This window comes from Galleria mellonella, unplaced genomic scaffold, assembly GCF_026898425.1.
Source record: "Galleria mellonella isolate WM207_F2 unplaced genomic scaffold, CSIRO_AGI_GalMel_v1 utg643, whole genome shotgun sequence".
In the NCBI taxonomy this organism is placed as follows: Eukaryota; Metazoa; Arthropoda; class Insecta; order Lepidoptera; family Pyralidae; genus Galleria; species Galleria mellonella.
This window is the reverse complement of record NW_026442135.1, coordinates 319,495-343,533: the sequence shown is the minus strand read 5'-3', so window position 1 is coordinate 343,533 and position 24,039 is coordinate 319,495. Positions and strand designations below refer to the sequence as shown.

The following is a 24,039-nucleotide window of genomic DNA, read 5'->3' as shown; positions in this document are numbered from 1 at the left end:
GGCTTTTATCGCTTTTATTAGACTTTTCATAGATTTTTTTATATGCAACAAAGTGGTAACTGTCTCCTATAGACATGAGCAGTACCATGGACATAAAAGAGTATACTGTTTCGCCCATGATACCCCCCATGCGTTGTCATTCCTGAGGACTCAGGTGTTATTCCTCAATATCTTGTAAATTTACTGCCATATCCCACCTTTTAAACCGAAACACAGTCATGCAAACATAACTGCTTCACGGTAGAAACACGAATGGGACAGAGATATCCAAGCAAACATCTTTTATACAAAGTCCCCAAAATCTGGTGAAATATTTTACAGGTACGGACAACCTTGCCTTACAACTTCATATTAATAATATATAATAATATAATATATAATCTCAGATAATAATCTGAGATTTCTACATACCTTTTGACGATCTTTCATAGATCCGCGGCCGAGTACAGCCATTTTGCACATCGTGTCTTCCTGAAGTCGTTTTAGGGAGTTTCCTTTGGGCCCTAGTAACTTGCCCACGAAATTGAACTGGAAATAAAAAAAGAAATGTTAAAAGCTTGATTTTGGAAATGAGTTTGTTTGTTTGTATATTTTGGAAATAAAAATATTATTTCCTTATTTCCATGCTCTTACAGGATACATTTCAACATGGTACAACAAAGAACATTGATTAGATTTTACAATATAACAAATAGTAAACATTCCAGCCCTTGCGAATTCTGTCAGAGAACATATAAAGAGATCAGAGGTACGGAAATATTCGAAATATTATTAAATAAAACAAGTGTTCTAATGAAAGGTGCGTGACGGAGCAAATTTATTTTAGCTTGAGGCACGAGAAATCACACGTGACGTCTAGCACGAGTATATTTGTATGGCACAAAAAAGTTATGTTTTAAAAGTTAGTTTATTGTATAATAAAGTAATTTTATTTTTTTATTTTATTTATAATCATTTAAAAAAAATATGCTCTTTTCTTGAAGGTTATGATGTCGTATCGATTCGGAAATACTGCTGCTGGAAGTTGATTCCAAAGAGTTATTGCGGGTAGTAAAAAAATTAATATGCGAGTTTTTCTCAAACTATATCCATTTTTAGTTGTGCTTATTTTCACATGTTTAGATAAATTTTTTTAACGCGCCACCTACCTATTCATTCTTTGATTCCTACCACCCAAAGGTCGTCTGGAAGATATTGCTTAGTAACAAGACCGCCTTTTGTACTACATTATACTTATTGAAAATTCTTCAACAAGTACTGTAATATTAGTGAATTAAAGTGTTTAATAAATAAATAAGTCTACTTAATGTCTTAAGTAAGACTGTAAATAAAACGCGGTAAATACAGTTGGAATTTGGCGTCCATTTTGTTTCGTACTTAACGTGCGAGAGATTATTCGTCAACGGATATCGCCGAAGTATTTGTTTGGTACTCAACTCAGTCGTAAGGGTTTATTTAGGGAACTTAGCAAAATAAAACTATTTACGTGCCGCCTTCTTATTTTTCTTGTCGTTGTTTATATTACATAAGTTTTTACGCGTGCCTTCGTCCACGTGACCCGCGATATATTGATTGGCCGAAATATAAAGTAGCTTGTATCCGTCTTCATTTCAAATTGCATAACGCGCCGAGAGGGGGCAAACCAATAAACAGACGTTTATTTTCAATTTTGTCTACTATTCTCTTATGTGTTAACTTTTTTTCCGATGGTAAGCGCATACCGTAGCTTATGAACGCCTGCAATATCAGGGGCATTACGTGCGCACATCACTGAGGTTTTTTCTCGGTAAACATACGTAAGAATCATCCGATGGTAAGCGCATACCGTAGCTTATGAACGCCTGCAATATCAGGGGCATTACGTGCGCATTGCCAACGCTGTTAACATCCCCGGTTGTCAATAAATCTTGTTGTTTTTCAATCGATTGATTTTTTCTCGTGTTTGACTTCGGTGAAAATGTACTTTTTTATTAATATTTATTGAAGTTGTTCATACGAGTATATGCAGACGGTATAGCTTAACGCCTATAACTGGCATGGTTATCTTCGATTTTGACCCCCAAATCGCGGGTTCTTTGATCATTTGTTATAAGAAAAATTCTATAAAGATCATTACAATACATAATACAATATCTTTATCTTGTTATGTATTGGATATTTCATCTTTTAATCTTGAAATGCAAAGGCTTCGTTATCCAATAGATATGTTATATATGAAATGTGATATGTGGATTACTCTTAAAGGTCATCAACGATATATGTTCATCTAAATGTAAAAGGTCGGATTGATTTTATAAGTAATACGATATATGAAACCTTAAAGATATATGGAAGTGTTTTATTATTGTATATGTAAGGCTTAAAATGGCGGTTTATGAGTGACTGCAAATACGAAAAGTTGTAGGCGAAATGACGTAATCAATTTAAAAATGGAATTTATGAGAACACATACTATTAGGATAAAGGATCCCGTTTACGAACTCTTGAAGATAATATAACCCAATTTCTATCATCCATCACTTTTTTTTATCCGGGAATAAGTAAGAAAGCTAATTAAAAGCAACATTTATTGATGGTTGGTTTTTCCTTACGATTATTTGTCAAAATATTATCCAGTCTTGGCTTAGATTATGTACTGCAAGATGGAGTGTCAACTGTCAAAAAAGGCGAAAGTGACGTTTGGTTGACGTATATTGTTTTCTTTTTTTTTAATAAATAAAGCGGACCACTTTTCAGTGTTGCAAGTAATTCAATTGAAATTCTCCCAGATTGATTTTTGGAAAGCAAGGAGTTATGTTTGTTTGCCAACTTTGTGGTATAAAAAAAGACGTAAGAATTTTGTAATTATTTTTTCAACTCGAACTTACAATATACATTTATCTCACGTGTTGAGTACGTGTTGACTGTACTTTCTAGTATCTCTATGTACGCACACATGGATAAAAAAGTTGGCCTGTTTTTAGCAAAGCGTTTGTATTGAGAGTCTCCATCTTGAGGCAAGTGATCTAAACGTCTTGGCAATTTACTTTTTTGCCCAATACGTGTCTGTCTCTGTCAGAGTATTGATTACCGATTAAGGTATGTCTACACAGAATGCAAAGACGCAATCCCATAAGCCACATCTGTCAGGGGGAAATGCGGTCGGAGTCGACTTAATCGTTTGAAGATCGACAGAAGTGCCTTCGCTTTTTAACGGACTTAAAAAGGGCATTTTTATTGTTACCGTAACTACTCGTTATTCGTGAATTTGCTCGTGTATTTATTTATTTCTATTAATATTAAAGTTAATATCATTATTTCAGCCATTATCCGTCCACTGCTGGACATAAGCCTCCCCCATATTTTTTGCTTTATTGCTTTGTTTTTTGCCATAAAGAAGGGTCCTGAGCCACCTGCATCCACTGACTCCCTGTAATGCATTTCAGGTCGTCACTCCATCCAGTGTGGGGTCGTCTTACACTGTATTTATCCGTACATGGTCGTTACTCAAGAACCTTTCTTCCCCATCAGTCGTCGGTTCTTCAAGCTATGTGACCAGCTCATTGCCACTTCAGCTTGCTTATTCTTCCAACTTTAATATAATCCTTACTAATATTATAAATGTGAAAGTGTGTTTGCCTATTTGTTTGTTACTATCTGGCGCCTTAACAATTATTATTAGTCTTAATTACTATGAAATTTGGTATATACGAATAGATACTACCTATATGGGACGGAGAAGGCAATAGGTTACTATTCCAGATAGTGATTATATCCCGATTATGCGAACGAAATCGTGGGTAAAAGCTAGTATTATATGTTACAGAATAAATATTAAACTATTAAACTTTTACAAATCTGCATTGTTAATTCTATTCCTTATTTTTTTTTTAATATTTTTAAATTTTTTTTAATACCACGAAGGTGTCAAACTAACATACAGCCAGTCTATTAGTAAACGGTCACTGTAGCTACCAGAGGGAGACCTTGTACAAAAGTCGATTGCTTGGGTACCTCTGTCCCATTTGTGTTTCAACCATAAAGCAGTTGTGGCATGGCTGTGTTTCGGTTTGAAGGGTGGGGTATGGCGTGAATTTACAAGGTACAGAGGAATAACAACTGAGTTTTAAGGAATGGCAACGCATGGGGGGTGTCATGGGCGAAACAGTATACTCTGTTATGTCCATGGTACTGCTCATGTCTATATGCGACGGTTACCACTTTCCATCAGGTGGGCCGTCAGCTTGTTTGCCATTCTAAGTTGTATAAAAAAAAAACTTATGGACATTTGCAACACTAGGGATGTATTATATTATATTATATTTTATTACATTTATAATAAATACTTTCCTTCTTTGTATTTCCTTCCTGGTGATTATATAGATACAGTCATCATCATCACCATATCAGCCTTTAACTGTCTACTGCTGAACATACGCCACCCCTTGGGGGGTTTTGCCAGTAGTTGCCACGTTTGGCAACCGCAGTCAGGCTTTAGAGATGTTTTAAAAGAGACATTCCTGCCCATCTCTCGCCCATACATACAGTGTCTTTATACAAATGCTTTACTAAAACTTTTTTAACTGGGCATAACATAGTAATCTGTGAGGGAAAGGGATTGTTAGTAATGGAAACTGAGAATCCCATTGCTAGCAATATACCCAACCAGGTCGACCTCCTCGCAGTTCCCCCTGGAAACTATCATAGTTAATTCCCGATGAATTCATCATGACTGGCCTGTTTTTATTCTCACCGGTGCTCCGCCAGCGTATCCCGTTAGCGCAGGCGGGGTTGCCATACCATTTTCACCCATCAAAAAAAAATAGTATACTGTGTCATTCATGATACCCTTCATTCGTTGCCATTCCTGAGGATAAAGGTATCATGTCTCTATACCCTGTAATTTTGTTGCCATATCTTACTCTTCAAATCGAAATACAGCCATGCAAAAATAACTGCTTTATGGTAGAAATACGAATGGATTAATATATCCAAGCCAAAAAGTCATCAACTTTTGTATAAAGTTTCCCTCTGGTAAATGTCAAATGTAAATGTAATCTCTCTGCCAAATATCAAATTATATGACTTCTTTTTACTTGACCTTTTGATAGATTACTAAAGTCAAAACTTTTGATGGTCAAGTAATTATTTCTTATTCCCGCTTTTAATGTTTGTTTCAATTTTAAACGTAATTTTTTGCAAAAAAGGAGCAACGATAGGTTACGTTAAAAAACCTTATTCAATATTATATTATTTGATTTTATTTCACAATTATTAAATTAAAAAAAAATTGTTATATTTTAATTGTTATATTCTTACTACTTCTTATGTAGTGGGCATTAGGCTGGTTGGAAAAGATCTCTTTTAAGAGTTAAGTTCACCTTTGTTTACATTATCTCCTGTTATTATTACTATATTAAGCACCTTCAATAAATGCCACAAATCGCGGTTTACAATTTATCACGTTCGAATTGTCGAGTGACTCGCCATCATTGTCAATTAAATATCAAAGAGCTCATTAGAAGTAATTAAGCGGTGTATTTTAGAGAGATGCAAATTTGACTTGTTACGAAAATATAAACAACTTATAAGCGAAAGAGCCAAAACTATATGAAAACAAATAATATTAAAAAACAAAATCATTTGTAATGTTCCAAATACAAATATTTATGAGTATCGAAAAATACAGTTGCTCTCCTTTAATCGCCTGATTCATGTCACTTTGAACAAAACATGTTTGTATAAAACCTATGTAGCCAGTTCATTGATTTTTAAATTTTTCCATTACAAAGCAGCTGTAACTGGGTCTTTTATGATACCTATATAATGTATATATATATATATATATATATATATATATATATATATATATATATATATATATATATATATATATATATATATATATATATATATATATATATATATATATATATATATATATATATATATATATTTAGCAAAGATATATCATAAATGGTTCAAAGCTATAAATATACATTTATTTTATTGTATTGATACTTTTAGATAATTACATAGATTCATTTTTCAGTTTCGTCATTATAAGGATTCAAAGGTCATTATGATTATTGAATTTTATTTCACAGCACAGAGTAGGTAACCACTGCGTTATTAAGAGTTTACACCAGTGTAAACTCTTAATAACGCAGTGGTTACCTACTCTGTGCTGTGAAATAAAATTCAATAATCATAAATATTTCTTAAATACCTATCGAATATTTAAAAACTGTTGAATTAACTATTCATTATAAATAAGTTAAATTATTAAATTAATTACAAAATAAATAATTAAAAGACAATCCGCTAATTTGTGATTTTTTTTCATAATATATGTTAAAAACATTTTGACAATTTAGTAGCACTAGATAGAAAAAAAAAACTTCTATTTACTATGCTGGAAAAAGTCATAACTCTATATTGTCTTTGACAACCGTGGAAGCGTAGTTTATTGTTTCACGAAAGCATTTCGTTCTAGCTGCCAGCGTGAACAATGTTACAATTGAGTTACATTTGTTTACAATTTACGCATACGTGCACTCTGCATGTATGCGAAACGCCGCCATTTTAATTAAGCCACTTCAAAGGAGGAGATTCTTAATTCATTTGTAATTTTTAGTTGTTTTTGTTTTAGTTATTTTGTTATGAGTTTCAATGTTATATCTTTAGCAATTTTGTTTTGATTATGTAATTAATTGTTTAATTGACCGATTTTTTGTACTCCTTTTATAATAAATAGGATTTAGTTACATCTGTATTGTTTATATATTAATTCTGCTACGATTGAAGTAGCAATTTTATCTTGTAAATTATGAATAATCTACTAATTTTTATCTGTGACTTCGCCTGAGTGGCCAGGATATCTTGACTGATTGAAATACAGAGAAGTCTTAATTTAAATCTTGTTTGCGCTTGAAGTTGAGATATTCTTGGTAAAAATGAAATACGTTTTTCATGCCTCGACTTTTATAATAAAATTGGATGATACAAAAGCGCGTGTAGTGCCTAATAAAACTATTCATTAACAAAACTTTTAATATTTTATGTCTAACGGACGAACGGTCTACAACTATAGTCTTCTAATGTTGCAAGTTTAAAAATATATTAAATTTTATTATAATTTCTTAAAATGTCTTATCTTGAATATACTAAATTCGAATTTCAAACACAATTGGTTGAGCCGTTAAAGCCTCATTAAGTTACAAATAAACTTACTTTCACAATTATATTATTAAAGCATAATATATGTATATAAGTTTCATCCAATACTCATTGTTACTCACGCCTAAATAAAAAAAAAACAATCTTTTTCACGAAATAGTAATTTCTGTATCATGCCACTTGTTTGTCTGAGTGATATGTACTTAACAACTTGTACAATAAATTACAATATTGCAACAAAATACATTAATAATTGTGTGAACATACAGAAACTGGGTCAAAAGGATTCGCACGCAAGCTACGCAAGTGCGCTCGGCGGGCAGAAGTCGAGAGTTGAACCAACATAGCGGCCGCCGCTCGAAAAATTAAGTGCTGTTGGTTTTAACGCAGATTTTCATTTTTTTTCCTATATAAATATTAAAAGTTTAAAGATTTAAGTTTTTGTATATATGTTTGTTTGTAATGGATGAATACAAAAACTACTAGACTAACTTTTTAAAATTTTCACCTATGGAAAGTTAAATTATCAGCCAGTAATATAGGCTATAATATTGTTTTCAAAAATTAAAGATCCCTTAGAAAAATACAAAAAATATTACCTAAGCTGACAGAAATTTACCTATTAAAGCTTATATAAAACACAATTTTTTTTTCTATCTATCCAAGTGAAGTCGGTGCGGTTAATTAGTTATTTATAAGAAAAGGTTGGTAGAAAATATTTTTTTTTTTACCGTATTCGTGTTTTGACAACCTTGTTATATGATGATCTTAAGTTGCAGTACATACCGGCTCGGATTTTTTGTTATTTTTTTTTTAATTACAAGTACAAGGAAATAATAGCCTTGAGTCTACTAGCCGAGTGGTCCCAGTAGAGAATGGACAATCTCTTCCTTTCCTATGGGAGTCGTAAGAGGCGACTAAGGGAACTTAATGGTTAAGAGATAAGCAGTAGTGTCTCTCTTAAAATATCATTAAAGTTAATCGCAGTTGCAAACCTGCCTGCCAAGCGTGGCAACTACTGGCAAAATCCCCTAATGAGGAAGGCCTATGTTCAGCAGTGGACAGTTGGCGCCGAATATGACGACGATGAAGGAAATGGTATTGAATAGAAATTAAGTTAAATAGAAATTAATAAGTTCGGAACTAGATGGCGCTGTTTATAATACGTTCAGTATTTTTTTTATTAAGCCCTCTGTTTTTTTGTAACAGTGTTGAATAATTATTTTTACAGTATACCATCCTACCAATAAAAAAGTCATTAATTATTAGTATCGATCCCATATTAAAATTGACACCATAAGTGCTTCACTTAGACGTTTTATTTACGGAAAAGAATATTAAATTATGTATTAAATTCCCCAGTTGGTTTGGTCATTTGGAGAGGATGGATGAAAGAAGAATTACGAAAGAGATTTATCGAGCAAGAATGAATGGAGATGTCGATAGGGGCCGCCCTAGACGGACGTATGTTGACCAAGTAGGCGACGTGCTGAAGAAGGGCCAATTTAAAAGTACCCGCAACTGGTGAGCGTGTATGAAAAGATTGATGAATGTGGAAGAAACGAAAGAGGTTCGTTTGAATCGAAGCTATTAGCGTTCCATTGTTTCTGCCTACCCTAATGGGAGACAGGCGTGACAGATATGTATGTATGTATGTATTAAATTTCCCACATATCGTCTGCTGAATTTATTAAGCAATTAATCAAAATGTAAAATAAAATTTTATTTGAGCCATTGTAATTTTATATAACTCAGAATAAACTAAACTGTCAACTCGTCTGATGTAAAATGACAACCCTCATGACAGATGAGGGTTGATATTTTATCACAGCTTTGAATAAATCTACGAGCCTAATGTGTAACTGTGAAGCCCATGGTACTCCTATTGCATTGCTATTTTGGAGGACTAAGGTATTTATTTATTAAGGCACACTTATATATTATACATAGAATACGCTGGCGGAGCACCAGTGAAAAGTGATAGATGAGAATGAAAACAGGCCAAACTGGCCTGTCATTCCATGCCATAAATGGCCCATCATGATGAATTCATCAGGAATTAACCATGATAGTTTCCAGGGGAAACCGCGAGGAGGTCGACCTGATTGGTTATATTGCTAGCAATGGGATTCTCAGTCTCCATTACTAACAATCCCTTTCCTCTACTGTAGAGTAGTTACATCCTACCTACTCTTCTAACAGAATCAGCCATGCAACCACAGTTGCTTGGTAGTGGTAACATGAGTGGAACAGGCATAGGTTTTTTTTATAGGCATAGCCCACTTTAAAATCTTCTTAACAGTCGAAGGATGGACAGTGGCGTCCCTTTTAAACAAGACTAAAGCCGAACTGTTGTTACCAACCCGCCTGTCAAGCGTGACAGCTATTGATCCCCCCCCCCCCCCCCTCGCCCTTCTAATGAGAGAAATTTATGGAAAGACAATTTTATTGTGCATATATATATATATATATATATATGCACAATAAAATTGTATATATATATACATAACCCGATTAGTATATAGTTAGTCACGTAGAATATAGAGGACTGAGACATAAGGGTGTTCACGATAACCCGTACGATGGTTGAGAGATAAGCAAACATGGCGGCCGCCGCTCTAACACTAAGTGCTGTGCCCCAAGATATAGGATAAACTACTTTAAATCGGTAACTATTTATTTTCTTGATAGTATCATGAGAATAAATAATCTGGATATACACACTCTTGATACTTTTTTTTTTTAATAGATGAAAATGGATTGGTAACCCCGCCCGTGCTATCGATATACACTGGCGGGGCACCAGTGCAAGATGATAGATGAGAATGAATGCAGGTTAGTTGGCCCACCATGATGAATTCGACAAGAATTAACCATATGGTTTCGTCACGTACGTCGTCACCTATAGACATGAGCAGTACCATGGACATGACAGAGTACACTGTTTCGCTTATGATACCCCCCTGCCATTGCCATTCCTGAGGACTCAGGTGTTATTCCTCTGTACCCTGTAAATTTACGCCATATCCCACTCTTCAAACCGAAACACAGCCATGCAAACACATCTGCTTCACGATAGAAACACGAATGGGACAGAGGTATCCAAGCAATCGACTTTTGTAAAGTCTCTCTCTGGTTATGTACTGTAACTTACTTGCCATCAAACTGCAATGTAGTACGCATCAAATTTTATCTTTTCATTATATCAGCTCTCTGCCGAGGTTTTCTCAAGAGACTACAGCATGGGGTTCTTCAAAAGGGGGGTAAAGAGGTTTCTTCAGGGTCGGCAACGCACGCGTAATACCTCTGGTATTGCAGGCGTTCATAGGCTACGGTAACCACTTACCATCAGGTGGGCCGTATGCTTGTTTGCCACCTCAGTGGTATAAAAAAAATTCAATCTATACACTTCAAAGTCATTTATTTTTTAAATTAAACCTAAGTTAAAACGTTTCAAAGACTAGGTGTATTTATTTATTGTCATCAGTTTAACGCAAAACACACGTCGTTAAAACAAGCACTAAAATAATGTCACATCACTACATACCCTTTTAAACATGATATTTGACACTTTACCACTATTATTATTGCGAATTAATTAAAATGTACCTATAAATCTGAAAATATCGCGTGACGATAATAATGCGTGACTAAAGTATACGTGACATGCACTCTAAAATCACGTAACTTGTACTACGTGTGTGCGTGACGATATGAATTGCCTTCGTAATTGTCAGACGCAGGTCACTGTATTTTAGGCATGGGGGATACCGGTGCGTACCGGTGCGATATCGGTTCGTAACTATATATTAGATTTCAGTATATCGTAAGCGTATTAATAAATTCCCATTCGTACCATACATCCACATATGTTATATATTTGTATGGATAGATATATAGACACAATATCTATATATATATATATATATATATATATATATATAGATATCTAGATATAATTAAATGTATGAATTGCGATTAGGTAAATTGAAATCCAACACATATCACAACAACGTGTCAATGAAGTTGATGAGTAAATCCTGAGAGATTCCATGGCTGTGTGTCATCCACGGTGGGCTCGAAAAGTTCTTATGAATTTAATTTCCATATCACCTATACTAGATTCGACACCTGTATATTGAGTGAGTCATTATCGATTTCGATATCGTTCGTACCAGGTCGGATATCTATGTGAAGGAGGCCTATGTTTAGCAGTGGACAGACTTCCAATATGTTGATGATGATAAGTGCTGTGTTACGGATAATATCGTGCTTTGAAATATATAGATATTTGGCCTATATATTATATAGATATTGCAACTATATACGTTTAAAGTCGCCCATCCCTACTATATTTATTATGTTGGTATTACGTATACTACAATGGAGATGGGTTTAATTAACAGATGTGATACGAGTATTCGGTGACAGATTTAAGTATTTCGTAGCAATGATCCCGGTATGATATTTTCGTATTATGAAGCTTGTAGTATTTTTTTTTATTGCAATAAATATTTTTTTTATTATGTATTGTTCCTAGGAACGATCTAATAATTTGCCTGGAAGTGGTGGCCATTCTATGTTGGAACCACACGGTAGTTGTGGAGATTAGTGCGTTCAAACAAACAAACTTACACTTTTTTATATTATATTAGTGTAGATTTATTTTCATAACAATTTTCATTGTGTTGAAATTACATAATACAAGTTGTACGTAATTCGCTTTATTATTGCCATAATTTATAGTCCCGCTACGAAGGCATCTACGTACGTAGCACCCTCTACGCATTCGTAGCAATTGCTACGCGGCAGTGTCTACGCAATACACGCTCGACATTGATGGACAGCCCTAACTAGTATGAAAGCCTCTAATTAGGCTGTGGGTGAAAGATGAGCGGTATGTAATTATTTTTTTTTATAGAATTTGGAATGGCTAACAAGTTCACGGCCCGCCTGGCGGAAAGTGGGGACTAGTTTTATAGACCTTATATTGTATAGATGGAGTATTTCTATACAAATGCTTCATTGAAAACAGATTTTTTTTGACCATGTGTTTGTAAATAGGGTTGCCAGAATATACAGTTATTGAAACTACTCAATGGTATTTTGAGCCAGTATCCGCAATTGGATGTATTTGCCTCCAATTTGCTGGAGTTTTGTCGAGTGACCACAGAATATTTCAGTGTTCAGACGTTTTTTGTTTCAGTTAAATCTTTTTATATTATTTTTTGTTTAATATTTTAGTGTAATATTCCTTTTTATATGTTATTGTACTCATGCTGTCCTGGGTGAGCGTATTGGAAGACTGTAAGGCTCACCCAGTGGATGTAATAAATAAATAAATAAATAAATTATTCAATATTAGCCGTTAACTGCCTATTGCTGAATATAGGCCTCTCTGGTACAAGATACAAAAATGGTTTGAAAAATTTAAATAATTGTTTTTTTTCTTTTTTCAAATATACTATATGGCTTTTTTCCAGCCATTACCATGTACTTATAGACTGATCCCATAAAAAATTTATCAAAATCGGATCGGTATTTAAAAAACTGAAGCTTTTTTGTTTTTTTTTATTTTAATACAAGCTTAAATTATAGGTGAAAGAAAAAAAACTATTGCTATATGTATTCATACAGCTTAGCGAGTTACGCTGAAATAGGTACATAATTATGTCAAAGGAAGCATTATATGGTAAGGCGAGTGAATAACGTGCCGTCTTCAACCTATTATATTGCCTAAAGTAATCAGCTTTAGTCGTGTTCAGCAGAGACTTTTTTTCTATAATTTTGAGGGTTCTGTCCAAAAGAAATCCGTAAAAATAGATACAAATTAATTTACTGTTAAAAGTTTTGTAAGTGCACACATTATATTTTAGTTTTTTTAGACTAAGGGAACTTTATGGTCGAGGGAAACCTCGACCATAAAGTTCCCTTAGTCGTCTTTTTTATATATATTCTTTATTGCACTAAAACATACAGTAACAACAATAAGTTAATAACAATGTTAGCAAAGGCGAACTTATCTCTAAAATAGATTTCTTCCAGTCAACCTAACGCAGTGGCATAGGAAGTAGTGAGTGGGTATTTAAGCAATAAAAATATTATTTTAAAAAAATTGTCTTTGCTTAGAAAAAAATATAAAAAAGCTCAAAATTGTGGATTGAAAATCAAAATGTGAGTATAAAGGCCAAATAAGTTGTTAAAATATGCAAAAAAATAAACAAAACAGGTTTTTATGTTTTCATACCACGTAACTTTTGATGATAATAAATTGGTAAAAAATAAAAAAAAATTAATCCTCCTCTACTTTTTACTGAAATTTGTGAAATAAAAAAAAATGAATAAAGGTCGTTTTAACATAGTTTATATTTTAATAACATTAAGCAAGAGAACATAATTATATTCTTTTTATAAAACCCTAAAAGTCTATATTACGCGGATCACAATAATTGAGATAAGGGTAAGAAGAGGATGATGGTTAAAAATCCTTCACAACTTAAAAAAACATGCGTTATTCAAGCTATAAAAAATTACTTAATGTTATTGTTTAATTTCAGGAGGATTCATTCAACTTAGCAAATAAAAAAAATTTTTAAAAATAAATTGTGCAGTGTGAATGCACCGTTATATGACGTCACTCACTTTAGGATGATCGCGGACTGGCACCACAACGCGGACGCACACTTTGACGGGCTTATCGCGTGTTATGTCCAACATTCGCCTCTCGCCTCTCCACTCTCCTGTGAACAAACAAAAGTACACTCTATTACTGCTGCGAAAGAGATCAATTTTAGTTTATCATTACATTGTATATTCTTATTCATTTTGGAAATGAACTAATCACACAGACCGGAGCCAGTTTAATTTTGAATATAAAATATATTTGGTGAAGTAAAACTAATATTAATTTTACTTGTTTGTTGGAATATCAACAGATACTATATAGTTATAGATAGCTCGTCATTAGATCTGCGGGTCTACCATGAAATGAAATTCCGAAATTTCGGACTCAACTTCCTGTTTTTGTTTATACCAAAATCGGACCAATAAATGGAGTTTAACATTTCGTTCGTCATACATCGTATCATAAAAGTCCAAAGGAACAATATTTTAACATTTTTAATATTTCCAAACGGTTCCATGTATTATGTAATTTTAACATCAAATTTCTGTTTCGTTTGACTCCGAAATTTCGGAAAACATTTCATGGTAGGCCCTCTGGTCCTTGGACTATATAAATGGAGTATCACCATAAAGATGCTTCTTTATAAACAGATCGACTTTTTTATCTATGTATATGTAAATCGGGATATCAGAATTAGCGTTGCGCGAATTCGAATGATTTCGTTATTCGGATAATTAGTAATTACTAATTTTATAATTCGACTATTAAACTTGTAATATACTAATATCCGCGTTCGAATAATTTTACTAATTAGTTATTCGATCTGAAAGAACAGTAATTAAAAAAAAAGAAAATATCTACTATACCACTATCCATTATCTTAAGAATAATAGTGAGTAGACGACCGAACTAAAAAAAAAAAGACAAAAACCTGTTCAGTAATTGTTAAACCAACATCTTTACAAAATATAAATAGTAATTTATTTATTTACTCAATATCTATTTTTTAAATTTCGATAATTGCAAATTTTTATTAAATTTGCTAAACTGGCAACACTATTGACCATCATTAAAAAAAAATTGTCTCGTCAATTTACCGACTGGCTTGACTCGGCTACGTTCGTACAAAAATGACTAATGAATTATTCAGAACTGAGAAAATTTTAATAAAATTATTAGCATGACTGAAAAAATAACGCATATTGCTCTGTTAAAAAAAATAAGTCTCAAAGTTATGTTAGTTAAAATGACATTTCCTGGACACTCGATGCTCTATCTATATTTTTGTTTATTCACAATTAAAGTAGCCGTTTACGTAACAAAATGTATCTAACTTGTTAATAAAAAAAAAAAGTATTAAAAGCTCGTCAATCAATCCTCAATATTTTCCCGCGCTTTGTTTTCACCGCTCAGGCTTCACTTGACAGCGCGGCCATATTTAATACTCGTGTGACATCTGTCATTTGGAACCTTTGGCTTGATATTATATTTCATGTGCCTAATCTCATGTCAATCAATCCAAAAATGTGAAAGCATTTACTGAAATTATAGGTGCTGTATTATGTCTATCAAATTGTCAAAGAGTTATAACATTATTTGTGTTTATTGTTTGTTTAGGTCGAGTGCTCATGACTATATGTTTGATTTCCGAATAAAGTCTATTTTTACATGAAATTTGTATTAGATTTTTGAACTATTCAAAAATGTATGGAATGCTACGACAAGAAGAAAAATAAAATATAAAAAAAGTGCGCTTAAATACTATAAAAGTATGCATCTATGGTAAAACGCGCGAAACAAATTTATGTTTGAATTTAAAAAATAAACAAAATTGCCATTTTCAATTATTAAAAAAAAAAACTATTGAAATTACATTGAAAATATCTACAAAAAATCTGGCCATTTGAGATTCTTTTTTTGGAAGAAGTTTTAAAATTACTCTATTAGTAACATAGATAAAGAATTGTAAACGCGGTTCTGTTTCTACGATAGTGACGAAGGCGCTACTTGCACGTGAATGTACTTAAACAGAAATCAATAAGCCAATTAATAGCTAACAAGGATTACAACTTCCTAATTATATTATATTAACTTCCTATTGTTATCAAAATCAATTCAAATTAATAATAAATGTAACTACAAATTAAGCCCAATATTAATTTTGGCAGACAAGAGGACTAGGCGCCGCTTCGACGAATATCCACATTGATTTCTTGATGGAACATAAATAGAATTATATTCCGATATTGAATATTTTAATTTTGATAGCTTTTTGTTTGATTATAAATTGATTTGAAGATATTTACATCTGAATTTTAAAAGGGAACTGTGTCGAAAATTTATAATTATATTACAAAATAAAAGGGGAAGATCTAAAAATCAAAAAAGATTTACCAATTTAATCTTTTTTTCTTTATACAACTTAGAATGACAAACAAGCTGACGACCCATCTGATGGAAAGTGGTAACCGTCGCCTATAGACATGAGCAGTACCATGGACATAACAGAGTATACTGTTTCGCCCATGATACCCCCATGCGTTGCCATTCCTGAGGACTCAGGTGTTATTCCTCTGTATCCAGTAAATTCACGCCATATCCCACTCTTCAAACCGAAACACAGCCATGCAAACACAACTGCTTCACGGTAGAAACACGAATGGAACAGAGGTACCCAAGCAATCGACTTTTGTGCAAAGTCTCCCTCTGGTAAAATCTTGATTCTCTATTATACTACAGGTAGATATCTAGATCCCTGAGCTAAAAAAAGCTGGCTGCTAGATATGCCATGATTGTTGCTATTTAATTCATTATCATTTAGTGAAATTGTTACTTTTATTAGCATCGAAATGACAAATCATAAAAAGTGATTTTACCTCGCAATGATTTATTTTCGCACTCGCGACTATTGGCTGTTAAAGTGAAATATACATCATGATTTTCATGATAAGAGAAAGCGTGTTGAGACTTTAACGCAGTGTGATAAAGTCTCTATTTGCTCGTCGATTGTCTTCTATGATTTCACTTCACTGGTAACCGAGTGCAGTCGATGATTCACGAAGAAATTCGAACGCAGTAGCTATTTCATTGCAGAGTGATTTGTAGCATTAGGTATATATGATGCTACGTAGCAGGAGTGACGTATGATTTCACGTAGCTTATGATATTTCCTTTATTACATGTGAAATATTCCAAGCCTAGAAATAAACTATTCAAACTATATTTGCCTACAATCAAGTAATATGACATCTAATTCTCTATTCTGTAGTGACTTGGCATAATCCGACAACAGACCGACAAGCCACTGGTACGTAAACTATCAAACTTTAGATGCGGTATTGGAAATTGATTCTTGTACTTTTGTTATAGGATTAAAATTGGAACGACGGATTAGTTCGGAGCTGAACTTTGGACAGGTATGGGCAGGCTTCAGTGGCAGCGGAGATTTAGCACAAGTATTGGAGAACAATCATTTCCAATGACCTAGAGCATTCATAATGGAAGTTTGGCAACAAAATTAACATGTATGGTTTTTAGTATCACAAAAACTGGTAATTTAAAAGTGCTTCTATATAAGCCTACTTACAGTTTATTTTCAATTGATTTGACTTGTTTAATTTAAAAATATTTATAATAAAAACTGTACGGACTGTAAGTCCTTAAGGATAGTTTACAAACTGTTAGATTTTTTATTATTTTTTAATTTAAACAGGAGTCTGCATAGTAATATTAATGTATGCAGGTTCAGTCTAATCTTGACACAGTTTTTAAAATGCACTTTAAACTGAGGCTTCATTTTCAACGCGGAAATATTTCAGCTCTCGAATACTTAATGGGCATGAAGCTGAGTTATTCTGAATTTATATTCTATTAAAATTGAAATATTGTTGACATATTTTGATTACGCGGCATACATTACTCTTTTTAATCTGACGGAGACTTTGTAAAGATGTCGTTTGCTTGGGTACCTCTATCCCACTCGTGTTTGTATGACTATATTTCAGTTTGTAGAGTGGGATATGACTATGATGTTAAGATATTTAGATTTCTTGTAACTTTTATCATATCAGTCATCAACTCTTCACTGCTGAGCATAGTCCCCCTAATAAGACTCCAAACAAGCTGACGGCCCACCTGACGGAAAATAGTAACCGTCGCCTATAGACATGAGCAGTAGCATGGACATAACAGAGTATACTGTTTCGACCGTGATACCTTCTATTCCTGAGGACTCAGGTGTTCAGTACCCTGTAAATTTACTGTCATATCCCACCCTTCAAATTGAAACACAGCCATGCAAACATAACTGCTTCACGGAAGAAACGTGAATGAGACAGAAGTGGTCAAGCAAACGACTTTTGTACAAAGTCTCCCTCTATCTACCTGCAAAAAAAGTTTGTCATCGTGTTAAGTCCCGATAGTGTATTCAAAATAAGACACAATCATTACGTTTTTGTTATATTTGTTTAGGTATATTGTTATTAGTTTAGTTGTTAATTTTAATTGTTATTTGTACTGTATTTGTCATCCCTGTACAGTGTGTTAAAGTAATAAATGTCTATGTATGTTCCCAATCAGCACGCACCATTACACAAGTCTGTCATATCACCTAGAACTATGAACTAGTTTATACTCCTTTAACTAGAAGCCCTTCCCTTGCGGGTCTCCGGTCCCAGATAACGTAGGATAACGTAGTCCTCGAAATTCTCAAGTTTTAACTGAATGTGCGTTACACAGCCTTCTTAACACAAGGGTCTATCTATATCTTGATCCTGTGTCTATTGTCTCCTATATAACTTTTGAAGATTTGTTTCATTCTGCTCAATGAAGTGACTGGCAGTGAGATAAGATATATTCGGCGAGTCTAAACAAATAAATATAAAAGTGTTTACCATCTCAATATGTTACTTGGAGATGTTTATTTATTTTGTTGTTTTTTCTTTCGAGGGTTTCAGCTTTTAAGGGTACCGTACCAAAACGTTACTGAGGAACCATTATGGTGCGATTTATCTGTCCGTTTGTCATAGTAATTATTAATGCTATTAATTTGAAATTTAGAATAGTTTTACATATTATTGATCCATATGTATTTCAATGAAAATATTTGAAAGTCCTTTATTTCTACATTTATAACTGATTTTTATTTATTTTTATATTGTGAATTTTTCGTTTATCGTATCGTTCATAAATGTGAGAAAAAAACCATTACCCTCCCCTTTTTACATTTAAAGTTTATATTTACGAGAATATTACAGAAAAATAAATAATAAAACAAATTTAGAAACTAACTAGCTCCGTGTTTGAGGAATTTTGAAAAAAACTAAAGTTATGCGGTCCAGGTTTTAATTAAAATTATGGTACAAAACAAAAGGCTAGGAAATGTATATAAAAAATGGTCACAAGTAAGGGTAGCCACCTAGAAATCCCTTTTTTTAACGTGTGAAAATAATTTTTTTTTAGAACGGTCTTTTTAATCCGTCCTATTTGCCGGAGCAGAGCACGATGAGATGTGTGGGTTTCTTACCTACTAACATGTGCCTCGAGGCACATAATGTCTGGGCTATGGGATCCCATTCGAAAGCGACTAATCACTTGAAAATCCTAGGTTGCGGCTAACAGCAGGCATCCAGAGTTTTTTGGAATGGTAACCTCGTCTGCGTTATCGATATACACTGTCGGGACACCAGTAAGGGATGACAGGTAAGGATGAAGGGGCTAAGTCAGTCTTTCGAGATGAATTCAACGATAAATCAATCACGATACTTTCCATAAGGAACCGCTTGGAAGTCGACTTAATAGGGTAAGCACCCATGTGTATTATACTTTTCGCTTATCTTTCATTTAAACAAATTCTATTAAAAAGTCTTTTATCTGTAGAAGTCAGCAGTGGGATCCTAGGCTTTTTACCAGAGGGAGACTTTATACAAAAGTTGTTTACTTGGGCATCTTTATCCCATTCATGTTTCTACCATGAAGCAGTTGTGTTTGCATGGCTGTGTTTCGGTTCGAAGGGTGGGATGTAGCAGTGAACTTACAGAGAACAGAGGAATAACACCTGAGTCCTCAGGAATGACAACGCATGGGGGAAATAGTATACTCTGTTATGTCCATGGTACTGCTCATGTCTATATGCGACGGTTACCATTTTCCATCAGGTAGGTCGTCAGCTTGTTTGTCATTCTAAATTGCATAAATAATATTTTAATGAAATAAAATATACGCAAGTAAATCCAGTTGTTAGTACATTAAATATACTCGTAATATAATATATACTTGTTGAAGTCACATAAAGAGACACGTGTCTTATATCCGTGGATAGACATAAACTAAACAAAAAATACTATATTTGTATAGAATTAATGTTTAAAGGAGTTTATCCAGCAAAAAGAGGATAGATTTCAGGTAGACAAAAGTTCTAACAGTGGATAGTTTGACCGCAACCGGACGTAACTAACTAGTTAGCAAGCGGTTCAATCTAGTTAGCGCCGGCTCGGACCGGTTCAAACTGGATAAGGGTAGCACGGTCAAAGTTTTAGACGAATAGATACTTGTCAGCAATTAATGCTGGGTGGAAGTTTTTTAGGCATCACGAAAAGGCCTGTAAGTATTGTTGCAACTGATGGTAAATAGTAACTGTTGTCTATGGACATGAACACCATGGAAATTATAAAAAATCTATTATGGGTTGAGGACTAAAGTCGTTAATAGTTTTTTTAATGAATAATAATGGAATTGTAATCCCGCCTGCGCTATCGGTATACACTAGCGGTGCACCAGTAAGAGATGACAGGTGAGGATGAGGCAGGTCAATTAGTCCACCGTGACGAAATCAAGATGGTTTCCAGGGGGAGCCACGAGAAGGTCGATTGATATAGTATATTGCTAGCAATAGGTCTCCATATTCCCATTACTAATAATCCCTTCTCTCCCCATCCGTTAATAGTTTGCCTGAATATAAATTAATGAAAATTTAAACCAACAAATTGGCTTGACCAAAAGACGGTACATATGCTAATGTTCAATTGTAGTATAAATTAAAAAAGTCATTAATTGATTAAATATTTCTATTTATGAACCAACTTCACAAAAAGGAGGTTCTCAATTCGGCGATATTTTTAATTCGGATATACTTTTAGATTGGCCCCTGTAGGGACATATTATATAATTATTGTATGTTAAAATTGATGTTTTTTTTTAATACAGCTTAGAATGGCAATCAAGCTGACGGTCCACCTGATGGAAAGTGGTAACCGTCGCCTATAGACATGAGCAGTACCATGGATATAACAGACTATACTGTTTCGCCCATGATACCCCTCCATGCGTTGCCAATCCTGAGGACTCAGGTGTTATTCCTCTGTACCCAGTAAATTCACGCCATATCCCACCCTTCAAACCGGAACACAGCCATGCGAACACAACTGCTTCACGGTTGAAACACGAATGGGATAGAGGTACCCAAGCAATCGACTTTTAAACAAAGTCTCCCTCTGGTAAACATCTATATTATCAACCATTCTACAGTTATTAAAATACGGGTGAATATTTTAGTGAAAATATTTTTTTAAATTATGCAATCCGTCTGTAGAGTGCATTTCAGGCAGTAGTTTCAGCATAATAAAGCACTGAAATGGGTTTCGTGAAATATAAATAATTCTGGTAGGCCGTATGCTTATTCGCCACCTTAGGGGTATAAAAAAAAATGTAAAAATGTAATGGAAAAAGTTATTTTTATTTACCAATACAACTCAAAATAAAGCAAAATACTGCTACAAGCCGATGAGAGGATAATCCGAATATATATATTTTTACCTACAATCCATGTGGACAATATTATATACCATACCATATGCCATACTATACTCGTACACTACACCAGGGGTGGGCAAATATTTTGACATTGCAGATGAAAATTTGACCCCGGGCCAAACAGTTTTTTTCTAATTTTAAGCTTAATTTTTGCTAAGGATGTCAATTACTGAATTTTAAAACCAACATTTTTGAATCAAAATATTTATTTATTAAGTCATTTGAATAAAAAAATTGAAAAGAAATTTTTTAAGCATTAATATCAGATAATTATCAAACTGTACAATTATCATACAAAGGTGTTATTAAAAGTATTACCACTGTCATCTATGCTTAATAGATTGAGTCACAAAAAACATGAAAAACAAATGCTGGCAACATTGTGGTGATTTACATAAACTATTAATTTGACAGAACGTCAAATTAATAGTTTATACAATGCTTCAGGGGCCACACAGAATTCTATCGCGGGCCGGATTCGGCCCGTGGGCCATCATTTGTCCAGCTCTGCACTACACCATATACCACATTCTATTATATAATTTTTTTTTAACCCACGGGGCAAACAAGCATGTGTCTCACCTAATGGTAAGTGACTACCGCCGCCCATGATCATCCACAACACCAACGGCATTGCGGGTGTGCTGCCGGCCTTTTAAAAAGGAATACGCTCTTTTCTTGGAGGTTATGATGTCGTATCGGTTCGGAAATACCGCTGCCGGAAGTTGATTCCAAAGAGTGGTTGTGTCTATTATATTATTTATTTATTAATATTTGAGGGCAAAACAGTACACTGAGTTGTGACCATTTTGTGTTACTATGGCACACGCATGAAAGAAGGAAATTGTTGTTTTATATATTTTGCTTTTTTTTGTTGTTTTATTTTTTTAATTTTCATTCTTTTATCTCTCTATATATATTTACTGTGTGTGCCCGTATTATGTATATGTTTGTATTATTATTTGGGTGCTGTAAGTAATGCAAATAAATTATCCATCTATCTATTTATTAGTCGTGTAAATCCCAGCACAGAATAGACCATCCCTTCATAATATTTCATATTTATTTGTAATCAAGTAATGGCAATAGTATTTGAATGTTTCGATGTTAATATAATTACCTGTTCTTAAATTGTTGCATGCCCGATAGGGTATAACTGTTGATACTGATGTCAAATTCAAAGCAATAGTTATTGCTATATATATGTATACAGTTAGCAATAAAATTCTATTCTATTCTATTCTATTCTTCCTTTCCCATGGGTATCGTAAGGGGTGATCGCGCTCAATATTATTCTTTCTGATAAAAAAAGAAATTTCCAAATCGTTTTAAGAACGACGGGGCGAGAAACAAAAAACAATCGAATTGAGACATTCCTTGTTTTTCGAAGTCGGTGGAAAGGTCACTTGTAAAATAATTTATGTATGTACATTCTGTCTGTATGTCCACTGTCATCTATGCTTAATAGATTGAGTCACAAAAAACATGAAAAACAAATGCTGGCAACATTGTGGTGATTTACATAAACTATTAATTTGACAGAACGTCAAATTATAGTTTATACAATGCTTCAGGGGCCACACAGAATTCTATCGCGGGCCGGATTCGGCCCGTGGGCCATCATTTGTCCAGCTCTGCACTACACCATATACCACATTCTATTATATAATTTTTTTTTAACCCACGGGGCAAACAAGCATGTGTCTCACCTAATGGTAAGTGACTACCGCCGCCCATGATCATCCACAACACCAACGGCATTGCGGGTGTGCTGCCGGCCTTTTAAAAAGGAATACGCTCTTTTCTTGGAGGTTATGATGTCGTATCGGTTCGGAAATACCGCTGCCGGAAGTTGATTCCAAAGAGTGGTTGTGTCTATTATATTATTTATTTATTAATATTTGAGGGCAAAACAGTACACTGAGTTGTGACCATTTTGTGTTACTATGGCACACGCATGAAAGAAGGAAATTGTTGTTTTATATATTTTGCTTTTTTTTGTTGTTTTATTTTTTTAATTTTCATTCTTTTATCTCTCTATATATATTTACTGTGTGTGCCCGTATTATGTATATGTTTGTATTATTATTTGGGTGCTGTAAGTAATGCAAATAAATTATCCATCTATCTATTTATTAGTCGTGTAAATCCCAGCACAGAATAGACCATCCCTTCATAATATTTCATATTTATTTGTAATCAAGTAATGGCAATAGTATTTGAATGTTTCGATGTTAATATAATTACCTGTTCTTAAATTGTTGCATGCCCGATAGGGTATAACTGTTGATACTGATGTCAAATTCAAAGCAATAGTTATTGCTATATATATGTATACAGTTAGCAATAAAATTCTATTCTATTCTATTCTATTCTTCCTTTCCCATGGGTATCGTAAGGGGTGATCGCGCTCAATATTATTCTTTCTGATAAAAAAAGAAATTTCC

At 33.6% G+C, this 24,039-nt stretch overlaps 1 protein-coding gene across 7 annotated transcripts in view; it reads right to left on the bottom strand.

Moving 5' to 3' along the window:
- LOC113511162 (KH domain-containing, RNA-binding, signal transduction-associated protein 2) overlaps positions 1 to 24,039 on the bottom strand; it is a 301,526-nt gene that overhangs the window by 25,754 nt on the left and 251,733 nt on the right. For all 7 annotated transcript variants that reach the window (XR_008253501.1, XM_052900280.1, XM_052900282.1 and 4 more), the window contains 2 exons: positions 13,801 to 13,898; positions 412 to 528 (listed from right to left, as the gene is read on the bottom strand). Coding sequence is in view for 6 of the 7 variants with exons in the window: in XM_052900280.1 (XP_052756240.1) it covers positions 412 to 528; positions 13,801 to 13,898 (215 nt within the window). In the remaining variant the exon portion in view is untranslated. The remainder of the gene's footprint in view (positions 1 to 411; positions 529 to 13,800; positions 13,899 to 24,039) is intronic.